Here is a 17,884-nt window from a genome sequence, read left to right on the forward strand (position 1 = left end):
CCGGGCGGCGGTGCACGTAGTAGCAGGGGCCGGACAGCGCCAGCGCCGAGCCCAGCCCCAGCAGCTCCGCGGGCGACAGCGGCAGCGCGTCCATGTCGGCCCCGCCGCCCGGGGGAGCTCCGCCCTGTCCCACCCCGCGGCCTGCTGGGAAGTGGTCCGCGCGGGACTACCGCTCCCGGCGTGCCTTGCGGGCGGCCGCCCACACTGCCGTTCCCGGCATGCCGTTTCCCCCCCACACACACACGCGGGGACTACAACTCCCAGGAGCCCCCGCGCGGCAATGCCTTGCTGGGGGGGTGCAGCTGCCCCAGGGCATGGTGCCTGTCCCTGGCTGCCCCTGCTGCGCTAGGCTGCCAGGCCCAAGCAGGCCCCTACGCCTTGGGGTGCAGCTGTGTTGGCTGCGGTGGCTGGGCCACACTGGCTGTGTGGGGGGCTCAGATGAGCCAGGATGAGGCCCCTGCCCCCTGCAGCGGGAGGGCCCAGCCCTGACGGGGACGCTGGACTGGCTTCGATTCAGCAGAGCGGCCCGGCCTGGGTCGCGGGGTCCCAGAAAGGGCTGGTGCTCGTCTTCATGGCCAGACCTCCCGCGCCTGTGCCTGTGTTCAGACCCCCCGGCCCTTGCTCTGTTGGGCTACGTGAGCCGATCTAGTCCCGCTCCTGGCTCTGGAGCTGCCCTGTCCGGATGGATCCAGGCATCCTGTGGCTGCTTTCCTGCCCCTTCCTTGGTGCGCGGAGCCACCTGCCCTGGCTGTTGTGCGCGGATGTGTCCCCTCCGGTGCTGCTTGGATCACCCGGCCTGCGGGACCCGTCGCTTTCCCCTCTTGGACCCCCCCGCCCCGCATGGGGCCCACGGGTTAAAAACGCCACGGAGCCCCCGGCGTAAGTGGAAACTGCTTTTAATCCTTCAGTAACTCCCACCAACCAAAGCTAGTCGAAGGCACCGGTCCCCCTCCCCGCACCCCCAGATTAAAGCCAATGGGGAGTTTCTAAGACAAGCCGGTTTGAGATTATAATGAGCCTATGGAGTTTAAGAAAATGCCCCAAAAGCAAGAGCCCGTTGTGTTCGGAGATGCCTTGTTTGATTGGCCTTGTACAGGTTGGGGACAGGCTGCCCTGGCATAAGCTGTTGCAGGAGGGGTGGGGCCAGGGGGCAGAAGCTGGGAGGGAGCTGCATTTGGGGGGGTAGGGGGCTTTGGTGCCAGCCCTGGGAGGGCTGCACCCCCCTGGTTACTAGCAAGGATTCCCTGGCCACAGAGGGAGCCTGGGTTTGCATTTGGTTTAAAAAGATTTTAAAAAAGAAAAAAAAAAATGCCCTGGATGTTGTCTGCATGCCAGCCTGGTGCTGCAGACACCGTGATGTGACACCCCCTGTTCTGGCCCATGCCCCTCACCTCCCTCCCCCAGGATGGGCTGGCAGGCAGTGCACTGGCAGGGTCCCAGCTGGGGGTGGGGGGCGCTCGCTGTCCCTCCCAGCCTGCCCATGCCAACCCATGCCCCTTGGCCGACTGGCCTGCCCCAGGGGTCTCCAGGGTTGTGCCCTCTCACTGGCCTCCTCAGTCCCTACGTGTTTTGTTGCTCCAGTACTGCCCCCTGGTGCCCACACCCAGTGCCTGGCAGGCACTGCTCTGAGTTAGATCGCTGCCAGGCTCGGCAGTGCTACGGTGTTCAGGGGAGGGCTGAGAGGGACAGGCCAGGGCTGCCAAGAGCCAGCCTTTGGAGGCTCCCTCAGTCCATGGCTGTCTTGGGCGGGCAGAGCTTGGTGAGGGCCTGAGACGGGCAGGGCTGGTTCGTGTGGGAGCTGCAGCTCCTCCCAGCGAGGGGGGCAGGTGCTGAGGGCAGGTGTGGATCAGCGCTGCTGGGGACTGCAGGGGAAGGGGCTGGGTCCCTGGCTCTGCTCAGCTGGAGGTGCAAGATGCTGCCCCTCAGTCACTGGGGCCCGGGCGTCCTGCTCCAGCGGGGGCTGGGAGGGGGTCTTCATGGGCCTGCTGCTGCCTGCTGGTGTCCTGGGAAGATGGGTGCGCAGGTCCGGGTGCAGCGGCTGCCTGTGCTCCCTACCACACGTCGCAGTGCTTGCCGGGGTTCATGGGCGAGCTGGCCGCGCAGCCAAAGTGCTCGGCAAAGTCTCTGGAGTTGCTGAGGGTGCCGATGACGCGGAACTTGTCCGGGCTGTGCGGGTCGGTGACCAGCCCCTCATGTGAGCTCTCCGGGGTGCGCACTGAGCACCACACCTGTGGGAGGCACGGCCGTAAGGGGCGCACAGGCCTGGGCCCCTCCTCAGGTGCTGGGGGCTCCTGCTTGGCCTGGCAGCCCCTGCCTTAGCTCTGCAGAGCAGCAGGGCTTCTCTGGGCTGGGGAGGGTGTGAGGACAGCCCAAGCATGCCCCAACTACAGTGGGGGCCATAGAAAAAGAGGGGGCTGGGGAGTTGTGAGAAGGGAGCTGGGAGTAGGCCTGAGCTTGTGGGGCAGAAAAGGGCCCTTTGAAGGGGTTGGACCATGCTGGGCCTGAGCCAGATGGGACCACATAGCCCTGATGACGTGCTTGTAGGGCCTTCCCTCATGGGTTCCTTTTCTACTGATGTCAGGCTTTAAAAGCCACAGGCACCATGATGGCAAGCAGGGAATGCAGGTTGGTCCCTGGGGGGGCAGGCACGATGGCTGGGGAGGGCATGGGAACATCCAGGGGTGTAGGTCAGCCACTGGACAGAGCGCAAGGTTGGGACCAAGGGGTACTGGTTGAACTCTGAGTCCAGTTCGCACCAGGGCTGGGACAGCAGGGGGTGGTGGGTCAGGCATGAACAATCTCAGCAGAGCTGTGTGTTGGGGACTGGGTAGCCAGTGGGCTTCAAGGAGGATGGGGGGCACTGGCAGAGCTGTGTGGCAGGGGGGCCCAAGGTTGGGGCAGGAGTGACACAGGCTGGCACTGAGTGGCATGGGGGAATGCCTGACTGCTAGCAGAGCCCTGCAGGCCAGGGTTATGGTGCTGGTCAGGGTGCAGCACCAGGGTGGGGGCAGCTGCCCTGCTATAGCATGGTACCTGTGCAAAGCCCACAAAGAAGAGCTGGTGGTTGGTGAGCCCCACGGCTGGCAGGCGCTTCTCCTCCCCGTTCCTCTGCAGCCATGCTTTGTAGGCCTGCAACGAGCCCGCAAGGTTGGCTGTGAGTCGGGAGCAGAGACCAGGGAACTTCCCCTTGGTATAGCAGGGGGCGGGAGGGGCACCCTGGGCAGGTGGTTCGGGACACTCACGTTGTAGGCAGCTTTCAGACCCCCATTGTCGGCGATGTTCTCGCCCAGGGTCTGCTTGCCATTGACGTGCTCCCCATTCACCGCATACTTGCTGTACTGCTCTGTCATGCACTCTGTCCGGTTCTTGAAGGCCTCCAGAGAAGAGTTCTGCCACCAGGGACGCAGGTTGCCCTCCTTGTCATATTCCCGGCCTGGAACACAGTCCCGGGCGCCATCAGCAGCCAGTGAGGGCCTTGGACCCCCCTGTCCCAACGGCCTGGCACAGGACTTGGCTGCCATCCCCAACACGGCTCCCGTTTCGGCCTGAGCAGCCCCCAGAGGTTGCAGGCAGCCTGAGAGGTAAGTCATGCAGGACTGTGCGATGGCTCAACAGAGTGTCTGGCAGTGGAAAGGCCACTGAAATGGAGCAGGGTGCAGGAAGGGAGGGATCAAGTTCAGAGCAGGCAAGCTGGGGGTGAAGGGGCAGTGGCTTGGAGGGGCTCAGGACAACTTCCCAAACCATGGTGCCCCTGGGAGGGAGTTGCAGGGAGAAGCAGGGACTCCTCAGTGTCTTTCCATAGCCTGACAACAGTAAGGGTTTTCCTCCCAGCACACATCTTTTTTGGTGGCAGGGGACACTGAGAAAACAGGAAGCCAGATTCTGTAGCCCACTTTGTGGTTGGGTTTTGTGGTGAGACTGATGCTGCGGTCTTTGGGGTGAGCTGGCCAGAAGCTCAGTTGATGGCTTTGGGCTTTCCCTGCTGCCATGGGCTGGACTGGAACCAGCAACCACAGGGTGAAAGTCTCCACTCCTGATGCGCTGAGCCTGTATGTCTCCTATTCTGATGGCAGCATGCGTGGGGAAGTCCCGCTGTTCCCCAGCCAGATACTCTCTGACCCTTGGCATGGGGGCCCTGATCCCCCCGAGCTGCCTTTTGGGATCCACTGGGACCTGGAGAGCATGCAGAGACAAGGGATGGACACAGATGGACCCTGCTGGCTGAGGGGGGCAGTGGGGAGAGGAGGCCAGGAAACACCCACACTAGCCATGGCCCGAGATGCAGACATGGGTCCTCACCAAGCAGATGGAGCAGAAGCAAAAGCTGCGCGGGGAAGCCTGGGGAGATGCCTGCAGGTGTCACCTAGGGAGACAGGAGGACAAACAGATGGGGAGGGAAGCCAGCAGCAGGGGGAGGGCATCCTTGAGGCAGATCACATGGTCTGGGCCATCGGCCATGTGGCAAGGAGATGACATGGAGGGAGAAGGCGGAGGATGGAATGGATGGCAGGGCCAGCAGCAGCGGTGGAGAGTGATGTGCAGAGCTGGCGTGGGACCCGTGCGGCACAGCCCTGGGGTGCAGAGGACAGGATGAGGCTGCAATGGAGAGGAGTGTGGAGCTAGGAGTGCGCTGACAGCTGGTCTAGCATCACCTCTAAGTCTTAAGACAGTGGGTTACAGCAGCCCGGAGCCAAAGGAGCTGCCAGCCCACCATGCACGGTAGCAGGTGCGCGTGTGAGGCTGGGGGCCGAGAGGGGCCAGCAGACTCTTACCTTGGTCATCGAAAGCATGTGTGAGCTCGTGCCCCATCACCACGCCAATGCCACCGAAGTTGAGAGCCCTGGGGAAGCCAAGGAGAAACCCTGGTTTACCTTGTATGGCTCTTGGTGGGCTGGCAGCTGGGCATCATACAACTTGGGCAGCCACAAGGTGGACCGGGTTTGGTTCTTGGGGTGTGCCCTCTGTGCTCCGCTGTGGAGTGCAGAGCAGGCAGGCAGCATGGGGAGTGCCAGCACCTGGCAAAGGACAGAGCCCCCCACCTGCACAGAAGGGTTTTGGAGGATGCTCTTGTCTACAGCACAGTTGGCAGCCTGCTGGGCAGGTTGGCATTGAATGGGCATGACGTGGAGCTGTCTTCAGGTGCCCACCTCTGTTAGCCAGAAGTGCTGTCTGTGGGGAAGGCAGTCCCTCCCGGGCAGGGCCTGGCTGCCCACGTAGAGCATAGCCAGCTGGGATCTGCAGACTCCAGTTTTGGACTTGCTCTCAGGGCTGTAGCATCACCAGGTTCAGAAATGTTTATGGCGTACAGGCCACAGGCTCCTCAATGCGACAGCCAACGTGTGATCTGCTGCTGTACCCGGGATGGCTGGCTGGGGCTGGGTCACGACCTACTGCTCACTGCTGTTGAAGGCAGGGTCCTGTGGGCTTGGTTTGACCCAGCAGGACAGCTCACATGAGCCTGGGCCCCTCCTGTGACATAGGTGCCCTCGTCCCACTGTGTTGCCCCTGCTGGCCTGGCCTTTCCCACAGCCCTGGTGCTAGCACTGCCCTTGTGCCTGCCCCCCTGGGCCAGGGGCTGAGGTGGCCTCGTGCTCCTGTGGGTGGAGGGGAATGCACAGGCTCTGGTGTCCATGCCAGGCTATGTGGAGCAGGGTATCTCCTCCTGTGATTGTGACCCCTGTGCACAAGGGCCCACAGCTCTGCCAGGCATGACTGCTTCCTAAGGGCTGGGCTTTGCAGTGGGGTGTAGTGACCTCTTCTCTCTGGCTGGGCCCCAGGGTGGGGAGCTCCTGTCTGGCCAGGCCCCAGAGAGCCTGCAATGGGGGCCATGCTGGAGTGCCACCCCCAGTCCAGGGTCCGCAACCACCCAGCAGGTCTCATGACCCCTCCCTGCCTCACACGCTGGGAGCAGAGCCCGGACGCACTTGGGGTGGTCGCGCGCGTAGAAGGGAGCCTGCAGGATCCCGGCAGGAAAGACGATGCCATTCTTGGTAGGCAGGTAGTAGGCATTGACGGTCTGTGGGGTCATACTCCATCTGCGGGAGGGAAGATGGGATGCATCAGGCAGCTCCTTTCTGAGTGCAGCCCCTTGCTGAAGGAACCGGTCTGGGGCTTCCCTCCCAGAGCCGTGCTGGGGTCAGCCCTTCTCTGCCTTGGGTATGAAAAGCCTGGTGCCAGCCTGAAAGTGGCCACCAGCGAGGCCTCCATCCATGAGCTGTGGCTTTCTCTGGTGACTGGTGATGGGCTGGCATGAGCTGAGGTTAGCCAGAAACAGGGGAATGGTCCCCCACCGTAGGGCAGTGGCAGGGGCCAGGCACGCAAGGGGTACAGACGGATACGACTGGGGAGGTGGAGGGCCAGGGAGGGAGGAGCCTGGGGGCAGGGCTGTGCTGTGACACACACGTGTGCACTTGTCTGTGTTGGTGTCCAGAGTTCCAGGTGGGGTCATAGCAACTGTGCCCTACACATGAGGCACATGGGAGCCTCTGCCTTAGACAGGAAGAGACAAGACTACAGGTCCCAGCATGCTATGGGGCCAGCAGCTGGGTAGTGCATGCTGGGACTTGTAGTCCCCACAGTAAAGGGAGGCTGGCAACCTAGTCCATGCCCCAACCTCCCTCCTGGGGCATAGGCCCCTCACTTGGGGCTCTGCTCGGCCTCCACCCTGCCCCGGCGGGTGGGAGGGAGGCCAGGCCTCCGTGCTGGAGGACTCCTTACTGGTCCCGGTTGGGGGGCTTCCGCAGCTGGTCAGCCATGACCTTGGCAGAGAAATTGTAGAAGTTCAGCATGTTCTGGAAGAAGGAGTCCTCAGAGACCTCGTACTGAGGGAAACATGAGGCGGGGAGGGGGTGAGACGGGGCTAAGCTCCATGGGGCAGCCCTACAGGGGAGGGTGGGGTGGCGAGATGGGCTGGGGCCATAGTTCATCCCAACCCAACAGGCAGATGAAGACCCGGTGCCCATTCCTGCCTCCCCATGCTCCCTTGCCCAGGCTCTGTCACCCTGGTGGGGTACATGGGGGCAACTCTTGGGTGTGTTCCCAGCCCAGACAGACCTGCCGATCCCTCCCTACTGCCTCCTCCCACACCTCCCCCGGGTTGCTATACCCCTTGCCAAGGGCTACTTACCCCGTCGTAGACATCATCCAACTCCTTGTTGTCGAGGATGAAGTCTGGGAAGCCGATCATGTCGTAGATGGCGTCTGCCTGCAGAGGGAGGGTCAGGGTGGCATCTGAGGTCATTGCAGGGCCAGGGCTTGTGACTGAGATGGGAGGGCCTGGGGGCATCAGGGCTCCCCCAGGTCAGGGAGGTGGGGACACAGGAGGGGGCACTGTAGCTGGGACTCATGGACAGAGTGACTGGCAGGAGCCCAGGGGACTGCTGGGTGGGGATGTCCCCACTACCACCCTCCAGCCCCCCTGCGGCATGAAGCCCTGGTGCAGTTCATGCTGAGGGCAATGGGGCAGCACTGGGGAAGGGGTGGCTAGCAGTCAGCAGTGCCCAGAGCAGGCAGGTCTCACCTTCTCCTTCGCTGCCTGCTTTGTCTTCTCATCCATCCAGTCGAGCTGGTCCAGGGCCTCCTCGAAAGCTGTCCGGATCTCACTGATCATCTCCTCTGCCTGTGGAAGCAGGGGTGTCAGCTGCAGCCTGGCCCTGCCAGCTTCTGCCCCCGGCCCTGCCAGTGCACAGCGCCAGCCCTTTCCCAGCTCTGGGGCAGGATCCCCCCAGAACAGGCAGGATTTGGGGGAGGGGGAGTTGAGCCAAGTCGAGCTGAACCCCTTTGGGGGAGTCAGGCTGGGGAGAGACCCTGCTATCTACAGGCTCCCTCACCGCATCATCCTGCTGGGGATTTAACCCCTGGTGTGTTGCAAAGGAATTGGTGGGGAGAGAAATCTGAGATGTGGAGGGCCTGGGGTGGGACTGGGTACTCACGATGGCCTTGCTGTCCCGATCGAAGGTGGCTTTCACGAACAGGGAGCCCAGGGCAAAGCCCAGCGTGTCATCGGTGTTGGAGATGCAGGTCTGCCAGCGCGGTGTACAGGACTGCAGGTGACATGGATGGGTGAGACAAGGCAAGGGGACGGCAGAGGCCTGTGCTGATCTCATGGCCTGGTACAGCAGGATGTGACCTCTGGTACTAGGGAGGCTTCCCTCTGCCATGTATGTGCCCACCCTCTGCCTTGGAGGGGCCCTGGTGCTCAGGCATGTTCCCTCCACCTCATGCCCCTCCCCTGGGGACCCCTCCTCAGCCCCCTGACCCAGAGTCCCATCCTTTCTGCCATCCCAGGCACCCTGTTTGCTGGTTGCAGGCAGACCCTGCAGACCGGGCCAAGCTTTGCAACAGTCCCACTCATGCTGCCCGAGGTCCAGGTCCTGTCCCCCACCTCTGAGCTGCTTCAGACTTTCACCCCCACTATCCTGCAGCTTCATTCACAGCAAGCAGGGCTCTGTGCCCCCACCCTAGGCCGAGGGCACCTCCCTTAGGGACCCCCCACCCATTCAGGCCAATGTCCCAACCCATCCTCATCCGCTGGGGGGTGGCTGGTGGAGCAGTCCCTGGGACTTCCCAGGGGCAGGTAGGGCCATAACCCCCTGCAAAGAGCAGGACTCCCTTCTCCTCCTCTACCATGCGTGCAGTGTAGATGCCAGCAGCACTGCAGCCCCCACCTTCTTGGTGCCATAGAGGGTCTCCAGCAGCTTCTCCTGGGCTGTCTCGAATCGCTGGTCCAGGCTCGAGGCTGTTTTCTGAACCAGGTTCCACATCATGTAGTTGTTCAGGATGCTGCAGAGTACAGGATGGCACCATGGTGGGTCTGGGCCCCCACGCCCGGCACGCACTCCTCGAGACACCCGCCACCCATTCCCTCTGGCATGGTACTGGGATAGTCAGGTAATCCTCTTCCTCCTCCCATCATAACGGTACAGCCCTTAGTAACCCCCCACCCCACAGACGTGTCCCCCATCCCACCCTCTGGTGGGCGTGGTCCTGAGGCAGCCCTGAGCAGTGCCTCCCACGCTGCTCCTTCACGGCCATGGCCCTGTGACCCTTCCTCTACCCATCCCTGGGGGACACAGCCCTACATCTCCCCCGTGACACATGCTGCCAGGCACAGCCATGGGGCCACATCCATCACCCCCACCATGGGTGAGGCCTGAGATTGACACGTGCGCCCTCCCCCTCTCCAAGGGGCCTGGCCCAGAACCCCCCTGCCCCCATGGGAGCTGTGTTGGGGGGGTAGGGGGGGTCTCTACCTCCTGTCAGTGCTGTTGATGAGCTTGGAGACCTGGTGCAGGTACTCGTGCCCATACACCACCACAGGCTCCGCGTCGGCCAACTCCAGCGGGGACAGCGCATAGGAGATGAAATCCAGCCAGTCGATGGCAGGGGCCAACGCCTGTTGAGTTAAGTCGTAAGTGGGGTCAAGGGACAGGGCCGCCTGGAGAGAGGCCTCTCAGCCCCTCCACTGACCCCCGTCCCATCCCCCACTCTCCGTCTAATGAGAGTCAGTGATCCCCTGTCCCATTTCCTTCCTTCTCTGTTGCTGTGGTGACTGGTTGCTTGGTAACTGCTGCCCAGTGACTGAAGCCGGCTGTGCTGTATCACTAGCAGCTGTATTGTTAGGACCAGTGCAGAGATGGACAGCCGCACCCCAGTGCAAGGAAGCACAGAGCCCGGGGTGGGAGGGCTTGGGCTGCGGGTTCAGACTGGGTGGGCTATAGCTGTAAAAACAGCTAGTTTTTATGAGTGTTGTGTAGCAATCGAGCTTGTTAGGGGGCTGCTGTCTAGCAAAGGAGGAGCAAGTAGCTGCAAATATTATCAATGCAGAAACACTGTCAGGGGTGTTATAAGGAGGATGGGTGAAGAGAATGAGAGTACACTATGGAAAGCATGGGAATACCAGGGGGGTTATGCAGAGAAGGGTTTAGAAAAATACCCAGTCGTGAAAAATCAAGTATGTAAATAGCCAGCGGTAGTAACAGTACTGGTAGGAACACTGAACGTGCAAGTCACGGGAGGTATAAAATGTTTGGGAGCAAAGGGTTGTTGGACTGCTGGGCTGCTGAATGTCTTGGCGAAACCTCAGACTGTCTGATGTGCAGGTTACTAATGTCTAATTTGCAAGGTAACCAGTGCATTTCTTAGGCCCTGGTCATACGTTACCCAAATTACATAATTCACGGGGAAACTGCGCAATAGATTTAGATCGGCCACACGTGCAAAGTAATTATCGTGCCATAAAAATAGCCATCCAATTATGAAAAGAGCCAACCAGCAGCAAAGTCAGTGCTTGAAAACGTGGCAACTTTCTAGCTGGTTTCTATCCAGCTTTCATTTGAACATGTGGCAGGGTCCTTAGTCTAAGGGCTTATGCTGTCTGCTAAATAAACCCACATTCTTGCTCTCAGCAATGTGCTGGTTTCCCAGTCCAAGATGCTGGGGTAACAGGGCACTGGCAGAGATGGGGGTGGGGGGCAGGGGTGAGGGCCATCGCTGCTAGGGCTGGGACCTCCCTCCCGCCCTGTATCTGCATGTTCTCTTGCAGCTTAGTCTGCCCCTGTCCCTGCCCCATTTGCATGTAAAGCGGGTGACACTTGGCAGGGGTGTCCATGTCTCTGTGTGTGTGGAGGGAGCTGGGGGAGGAGGGGGGCACAGGAAAAGAGCCATAGCATTTTGGCAGCTGCTGCTGGCTGCTTAGGATGCTGCTCAGCCAGGCCTTCTGCATCCCTGGCACCGGAGCCAGCGGAGTGCACTGGAATCCTAATGAAACGGGGTGGGGGAAGGGAGCATCCTGACAGCATGGCAGGGGAGAGTCCAGGGGAGAGAGCCCCCCAGGCAGGGGCTGGCCTTTCCCCCTGGGGCCAGGGCAAGGTGAAGTTTGTGCTCCCCTTCCCCATGTGCCTGCATGGCTTGGATCCACTCCAAGGCCCCCTGGTTCTTCCCTTTTCAGGTCATGGTGGGATCTGCCTGCCTCTGGACAGCTGCTCCTACTGACAGTGTCCCCCCAGCCCCAGGCAGGACTTTTCCCCTGCCCCACCTGCAGCTCGGCAATGCTCATCTTGTGGTAGATCTTCTCGTCATCCCGCCGCTCATCCTGGGGCACGGTCAGGTTGGCCAGCTGGGTCTCCAGCTCGAGAACCTGCTGCATCTGCTCCCGTGTGGACTCCTGGGCCCCTCCAAGCAGCATCCCCAGCTCTACCATGTAGTTCAGGTAAGTGACCAGCACCTGCCGTGCCAGCAAGGGGCACTGGGGTTACCCAGGGGCAAGGCACCGAACATACCTCTGGGCAGTTGTAGGCTGAGGGTCCCAATGCTGCTGGGCACTCAGCTCCTAACTTTCCATTGCAGAGAATCATAGGCGACTTGTAGAGGGGGCATGGGGGTGCACATGCCCTCCCCCCCCGCCCCCCCGATGGGGCCAGTGCCCCCCCAATGACTGACACCGACACTGTTGTCAGGGCTGGTGCTCCCCCAACAGGGCCACCATGGTTGGTGGCTTCTGCAGGTGCCCCCCCAGATTCAGGAGGCACCAGTCACTCATGCAGAGAATCCCCACCCCTGCCAAGATGCCCTGCCCAGCTGATGCCAGCATAAGCTCTGGTCCAAGGGTAAAAGGAGCCCCTGTCTTCAGCCCCATGGGGCAGGGAGGTGTATGCATCACCCTCCAGGCTAGATCTGCCATAGGGGACCAGGACGGTGCAGAAGCTGCCTGGAGTGTGCACTCGAGGGCAAAGGCTTTTGAGACCCCTCCTAGATCCAGGGCCTGCCCCTGAGGCTGGCTTTGTGGGCCGGGGCAGGCGGGAATGGTGCTTGCCATGGGCAGCCTGTCCCTGCCCCTGTCCTGCCACACAATGTACCTTCTCGTTGGCTGTCTTGTTCAGGTAGTAATCACGGGAGGGGAGGAAGAGGCCAGACTGATCCACCTGGTGGAGAGGCAGATGGGGCACAAATGAGCCTGGAGTCCCTCTGCCCAAACCAATATAGCAAAGGCAGCAGGCAGGGACTGAGGGTCAGGAGCATAGCTTGGAGGGGAGCCTAAGGCTGGGGTATTTCTATGCCAGGTTGGAGGGGTTGGCCTGGCCTGGCCTGGCCTGGGCAGGAGCAGCCCCCCACCACCCACTGAGCCTTTCACTCCCCCTCTCCAGGCTGTGGAGGTGACACCACCTGGATGATGTTGCTGTTGGAGCTCTTGGAGTCAGCGCCCACATAAACGGTGAAGAAGGGCGAGGCCCGGTATGTGCCGGACACCATCTTCAGGACCTCCATGAAGTTGTTCTGGCTCCACGGCCCTGTGATGTTCCACCCACCGATCTGCCAGAGGCCAGGACATGAGTTTGGGCGGGGGGGACGAGCTGCCCCCTTGGTCTCGCTCAAACATCCTTACCCTCACCCCCCACCACATGCAGCTTCACAGGGAGCCTGCCCTGCCCTCCCAGTCTGGACAAGGGGGCACTGGGCTCCCCTCCCCACATGCTGCCCCCAGCCGAGACCAGATGGGTCTTCTCCTCTTGTTTATGGCCTGGGCACATGCCTGGAGGGGGGAAGCCGCTCCTTTTGCAAGCCAGTCCCAGCCCAGGGTGAACCCCTCTCACCTGCCCCCCACCCCCAAGAGATTCCCCGAGAATCCCAGCCCCCTCCTCACTGGCGCACCTTCTCGATGAGGTCCATGAGGGGCTGCGAGCCCAGCTCCTCGATCTTCTGCTCCTTCAGGCAGGACAGGTAGTACCGCTGCGTCTTCCTCTCGGCCTCGCTGCTGGAGTTGAACGTGGTATTCTCTGGAGTTGGGGGGCGACAAGGGGTAGACTCACTTGTGGCCCCTCTTACAGCAGCCCAGGCACATGAAGAGGCTTGCCAGATTGGCCCATGTCCCTCAGCCCCCAGCTCTGCTGGGATCCCTTTGGTCTGGGTTCCCCCTCATCCTTTTTTGTAACCAGGGGGTTAGGAGGGCTAGGAAGATGCAGACTAGCTCTGGTGTTGGCAAGAAGGGGAACATGGGGATCAGGTTCCCCGGGCTACTTGGCACCAGGGGACAGCCTCACCCCCCACTGCCTGGGGCTCTGCCTGGGTACACCCAGCCCAGCACGGGAGCAGGCTCCGAGGCCCCAGGGAAGCTGTAGCAGGATGTGATCTCAGCCTGCCCCTGTGCTGTATCCAAGCAGCCATAACCTAGCAACATACAGGTGAAATCCCCATCCCTGGTGCTCACAGTGAAGGGGTGGCTGGGTCAGAAGGCTTGCATGGGGCCCTGCTGACTGTGGTGCTAACTCCCTATTCTATGTGCATGCATGTGCAGGCTGGGGAGAAGATCTCCCCAATTCCTGAAGAAACTCAGGCTCTCCCCTTGCTGGCAGGGTCTGGGAATTCAATCACCAAGGACCCAGAGAGAGAATCCTTGCTCAGTCTTGCCTTTCCCCCCAGGGAAAGGGAGCAGTGTCACACCTAGGAGGTGCTTCATGATGGCCTGGTTCTGGTCCCAGATGCTGTTGAACGTGCTCCACTTGGAACGCCCGTCGGGAAGTGGATTCCGCTTGATCCACCCGCCGCACGAATACTGGTAGAAGTCCTTGCAGGGGTCGGTCTCCCGGTCCAGCGCCTCCAAGATCTTGCTGGCCACGTGGATGCAGGCCTCCGTCAGGCACGTGCTGTGGGAAGGGTCTGCAAGGGAGAGGTGCCATCACCCAGGCCCAGTCAGCAGGTGGGGAAACTGAGGCACAGATGGGCTCCTTCATGATCTTGCTGCAAGGCTACGGTGGAGCAGGGTGGGGGGAACCCAGGAGTCCTGCTGGTGACCATAAGGCCCCTCTTGTGCTGGGAGCACATGGTGATTCCAGTGGTACTCAGTGGGCAGAAGCCTGAGTCGCAGCACCCACCGCCTTTGGCTACAAGGTCACTTGGCAGGCTGGTGCCATGGGTCCCTTTGCTCTGTTCCTCACGATACCTAATGTTTAGCTCTTGCAGGGCAGCCCTGGGGACCCCCTCCCCCCAGTGCATTGCCCCTGAAGCAGAATCCCTCCTCCAAGGCAGGGCACCCATGACCATCTCATGCAGCATGGCAGGAGTAAATGCTAGTTGCCTGTGGACAGGAGAGGGGCAGCATAGAGCACCCCACACACGTGTCTCCTACCTTTGTTGTACTGGACACCCAGGGTGATCATAGAGCCTGCCAGCAGCATGGCCAAGAAGAGGGAGATGGCGCAGAGAACCAGCTCTAGCTGAGTCCGTGAGCCCAGGTGGCTCAGCAAGGGCATGACCCCTTTCCTGAACCCCACCTGGGAGGGAGAGAGAAGGGGGGCAGGATGGGAGGGGGTATTGGGGCATGGTGGGGATGAAACCAGCAACACAGAAATAGTCATAAGTCCCTCTGGAGCCCGGAGACCTCCCTCCACCTTAGGCCATACCCCATGGCAGCGCCATGCTGTCTTCTCCCCCGCGGTCTTACAAATGCAGACTCTTCCCTTTCCCAATTCCACCCTGCTCTCCCATGGGTGAGGCGCGAGGCCAGCTCAGCACCCAGCCCTAGGCATGGGATGCTTGATTGCTGCTTGGTCATTTGCATATTTCAGATATCATTTGCATACATCCCCCACAGGACCAAAACCCACTTACTATGCATTCGATTACATTTTGCCTGGTTATTTACATAGTGGCTTTTAGTGTCCTGTGCCTTATCACATAAGCCGATGCCAGGAAAAAAATAAAGGCGGCAGCTAAAGCACTGGCTAATGGAATAATGCAAAGATGGAGCAGTGCAGGGACAGAGATTTCCATTTGCACGGGCTGTTTGTTAGGCTCCTGGTTGTGACACGCGGTCACAAGCTGGTGGATGATTAAACCCAGGGCTTTGGGTGGTTTAAAGTGAGTAAGTGCCTGCCTGCCATGGTACCTATCTTGGATTGCTCCCTCAGCCTGATGGCTGAGAGAAAGGTGGCATTTTGTGGTGGGTGGGGGTTTCCCTTCACTATTCACACGCATGGGGCCAAGTATGAGGGCCCAACAGGAGATAAATGGTGACAGAGCAGCAAGTGGCATAGTGTTTTAGTTATTTGCCAGCGAGGCTTTGAGAGCTGATCAAAAGAAACCATGGTGGCTCAGAGCCCAGTGTCACCCAACAGGAGAGAGGGGTGGAATTGCGCGACCTGATTCTGGTAAAGTTTTTTGGTTTTGGTTATTGGCACAGCCTATTTATCTGCCTACATTTGCTGGGCAGGAAAGGCTATGCCGACTGCAAGCGGCTACTGCATTTCTGTGAGGATTGGGTCCCACACAGAGCTGTGAGCAGGCCCTGCCCTCCACTCTAGTGGGACGTGGCACCAGGGGGATGGGTGTCGGGAGCCAGCAGGAAGGCTAAACTACCCACCGCTGGCTCTGGGCACTGAGAGGGCCTGGTGCTAGCGGCCAAACTACCCCCAGGTGCCCTGTCAGTGCCCAGCAGGGGAGAGGCTTTGGGCTGCTGCCGCCTTGGTCTTCGTTTCCTGGGTCTTGCTGGCTTGTTCTTGGTGTCCTGCTCCCTGGGTGCTGCTTCCCTGCTCTGTCCTTGTTCCTTTTACTGGCTCCTCATTCATCCCTGTTGATTTCCTACTCCAGATGCCAGACCCCTGTTTCCTGACAGCTGGCTCTTGGTTTATTGCTTGGCTTGCTTAGCTAGAGCTCCTTGCTTTGGACCCCTCTGGCTACTGACTCCAGTCTGGGTCTGGCTCCCTGCCTCCTGTTCCTGATATTTCCTTAGCTCGCGGCTCTACTTAGGGTGGCCCTGTATGTCCTGACCCCTTGCAGACCTCAGCTTCCTGACCCATCTGCTACTGATCCCCTGGCTGTAGCTGGGACCCTTGCCTGTTCCCAGTCCTCTGGGCTCTGACCCGCTAGGCTCAAGCCTAGACAAGAAGGGGCTTTCTGTGTCCTGGCTAAACCAAAAAATAAAAAGTATCATTTGATGCCAAATGTTTGGAGTTTCTCCCCCAAAATGGGAAAGCCGATGGTATCCTGTTTTTCAGTGGAACAAAGCAGAGTTTGTTTAAGGGGTGGGGAGCTGCTTTTAAAATGGAAGCAACCTTGCTCTCAAAAACACCACTTCAAAACGCAATGGCAATATGTTTCATTTGTATATTTTCTTCTTCAGGGTGGGATTTTGGGGGGTGGGTCTCGGGGCCAAAACTATGCATCAGGCTTGCCCTGAATTTGCTAATGGCCATTATTGAATAGGGTCTGTATTTTCCAGCAGATGAATGGTTTCACCCAGCCCTAGGGGAGAGGGCCCAGCACTGCCAGACTCCCCCTCCAGGCCCCCAGCCACTTGGGTTAAATAAAGGACCCAGAACCAGCTGGGGTTGCCATATGGGGTCCTGCCTCCTTTGCCAAGAGACCCCCCCAAGCCGCTATGGAAGTTGGTACAGTTCAGTGCAATAGGAAGACCAAACGTTGGGGTGGTAGGGGCTGGAGGGGTGTGTGGGGAGGGAGGCTGTCAGCAGGGCCTGGGGTGCAAGGAGAAGGGGCAGAAGTTGCTTCATTTGGCATCAGAAATGGCCTCCCCCTGTCCTCACAGTAGGTCTATCCAGTGACGTCTACATTTTTCTGGAGCCAGCTGGGCAAATAGATTAGCTCGTCCCAGAGCCAGCCCTTGCAGTGAGCTCTGCCGCTGCACGAGGGCTGCCTTGATGCCCAAGGGGACCGACAAGCCACCTCCTGGCCACCAAGACGTCATGTGTGGGAGCAGGACCCTACCTCCACGCTGTCGGGAGAGGCGTTCCCATCCCCCGCCGCCTCCACCCCCTCGTCCTCCTGCAAAGTAGCTCGTTTGTAATCAGGCATCTGCAGAGAGAGGGAGAGAGAGCGAGTAAGCTGGGGATGAGCCTGCAGAGGGCTGAGCTTGGGGCCAGTAGTAGGGGCTTGCCGGGAGGTTAGGGCTGGTGCGGAGGAAGGCCTGTGCCAGCCTTACCTACACAGAGGGAAGGGAGGAGCACTCGCTTTCACCTCTGGGGGCTTGAGGGGGGCGCAGGGCAACAGGGATTCGGAGCCTTCCCTTTCTGAGGCGCCCTGGCCCTGAGCTCCAAGGATGGAGACGGGACACTTGCATCTGCCCGTGGCCTCGCACGCCTCTTGGCCCGCCGCAGGTTGCCATGGCAGTGCCGCAGCTTCTGCGCGGCATCAGCATTCCTGACAGGTGTCACGCTGCCTCCTGGAGACTCATCCTCCGTTCCCAGGCAACCTGCGGCTGCATTCCCTAGCAACGCCACCGCCTCCTCCCTCCGTTCCCGGAGCTGGAACCTTCCACGCGGATGGGGTCACGCCGAGAAACATCTGGAATGGGCTGGCTGGAGGCGAACTCTCTAATGTAGCAGCCAGTGGCAGGACCCCCTGCCCAGCCCCACCCCTGCCCTGGGAGCCAAGCCCAGCTCTCCCACCCCCTTGCAGCACAGCCCTGTTTCCTTGCACTCCCTGAGCCTCCCTAGATACTCCTGAGCACTCTTCCCCTGCTGGCACAGGGAGGTGCCCAGGCCCTGGCAGGCAGTACAGCCCCATAGTGCCAGGCTGAAGGGCTGGTGGGTGGTATTGCAGTTTCCCTGCAGCACAGCCCTCTGTGTAGCCTGGCTAGGACAGTGGGACCATGGGTTGGCTTATGTCACAGGTGGGGCACTAACAGTATGCCTGGCAGGTGCGGGCACCGCCTGCTGTGCGTTCCAGGTGCCCAACACTGGCATCACTAGCTTTGCCCCTAGTTTAGATGAAGAGTCTGGCACCTCCAGAGTGAAGCTTCATTCCCATTCGCAATAAGGCTTTCACCAAGTTATTGCCTAGGCTGAATTAGCCCCTCCGGGGAGAGATTCCTCTGCTGTTTGGGTGGCCTCTTCAGGGTGCTCCCTTCACAGCTACCCCACCACTTCCTCTTTCC

At 60.4% G+C, this 17,884-nt stretch overlaps 1 protein-coding gene across 1 annotated transcript in view; it reads right to left on the minus strand.

Annotated features, from left to right (window-relative positions):
• Positions 1 to 711: 711 nt before the first annotated feature.
• The window catches only part of ECE2 (endothelin converting enzyme 2), a 19,091-nt gene continuing 1,918 nt past the window's right edge, over positions 712 to 17,884 (minus strand). Inside the window, exons 2-19 of the mRNA XM_006017112.3 lie at positions 16,717 to 16,803; positions 14,123 to 14,267; positions 13,438 to 13,653; positions 12,649 to 12,773; positions 12,163 to 12,309; positions 11,856 to 11,921; positions 11,036 to 11,224; positions 9,252 to 9,394; positions 8,667 to 8,781; positions 7,932 to 8,042; positions 7,520 to 7,618; positions 7,127 to 7,204; positions 6,718 to 6,821; positions 5,925 to 6,035; positions 4,773 to 4,840; positions 3,243 to 3,433; positions 3,034 to 3,129; positions 712 to 2,228 (exon numbers count right to left, since the gene is read on the minus strand). Coding sequence (XP_006017174.1) covers positions 2,052 to 2,228; positions 3,034 to 3,129; positions 3,243 to 3,433; positions 4,773 to 4,840; positions 5,925 to 6,035; positions 6,718 to 6,821; positions 7,127 to 7,204; positions 7,520 to 7,618; positions 7,932 to 8,042; positions 8,667 to 8,781; positions 9,252 to 9,394; positions 11,036 to 11,224; positions 11,856 to 11,921; positions 12,163 to 12,309; positions 12,649 to 12,773; positions 13,438 to 13,653; positions 14,123 to 14,267; positions 16,717 to 16,803 — 2,268 coding nt within the window. The 3' untranslated portion in view covers positions 712 to 2,051. The remainder of the gene's footprint in view (positions 2,229 to 3,033; positions 3,130 to 3,242; positions 3,434 to 4,772; positions 4,841 to 5,924; positions 6,036 to 6,717; positions 6,822 to 7,126; positions 7,205 to 7,519; positions 7,619 to 7,931; positions 8,043 to 8,666; positions 8,782 to 9,251; positions 9,395 to 11,035; positions 11,225 to 11,855; positions 11,922 to 12,162; positions 12,310 to 12,648; positions 12,774 to 13,437; positions 13,654 to 14,122; positions 14,268 to 16,716; positions 16,804 to 17,884) is intronic.

Source organism: Alligator sinensis, unplaced genomic scaffold, assembly GCF_000455745.1.
Source record: "Alligator sinensis unplaced genomic scaffold, ASM45574v1 scaffold301_2, whole genome shotgun sequence".
In the NCBI taxonomy this organism is placed as follows: Eukaryota; Metazoa; Chordata; order Crocodylia; family Alligatoridae; genus Alligator; species Alligator sinensis.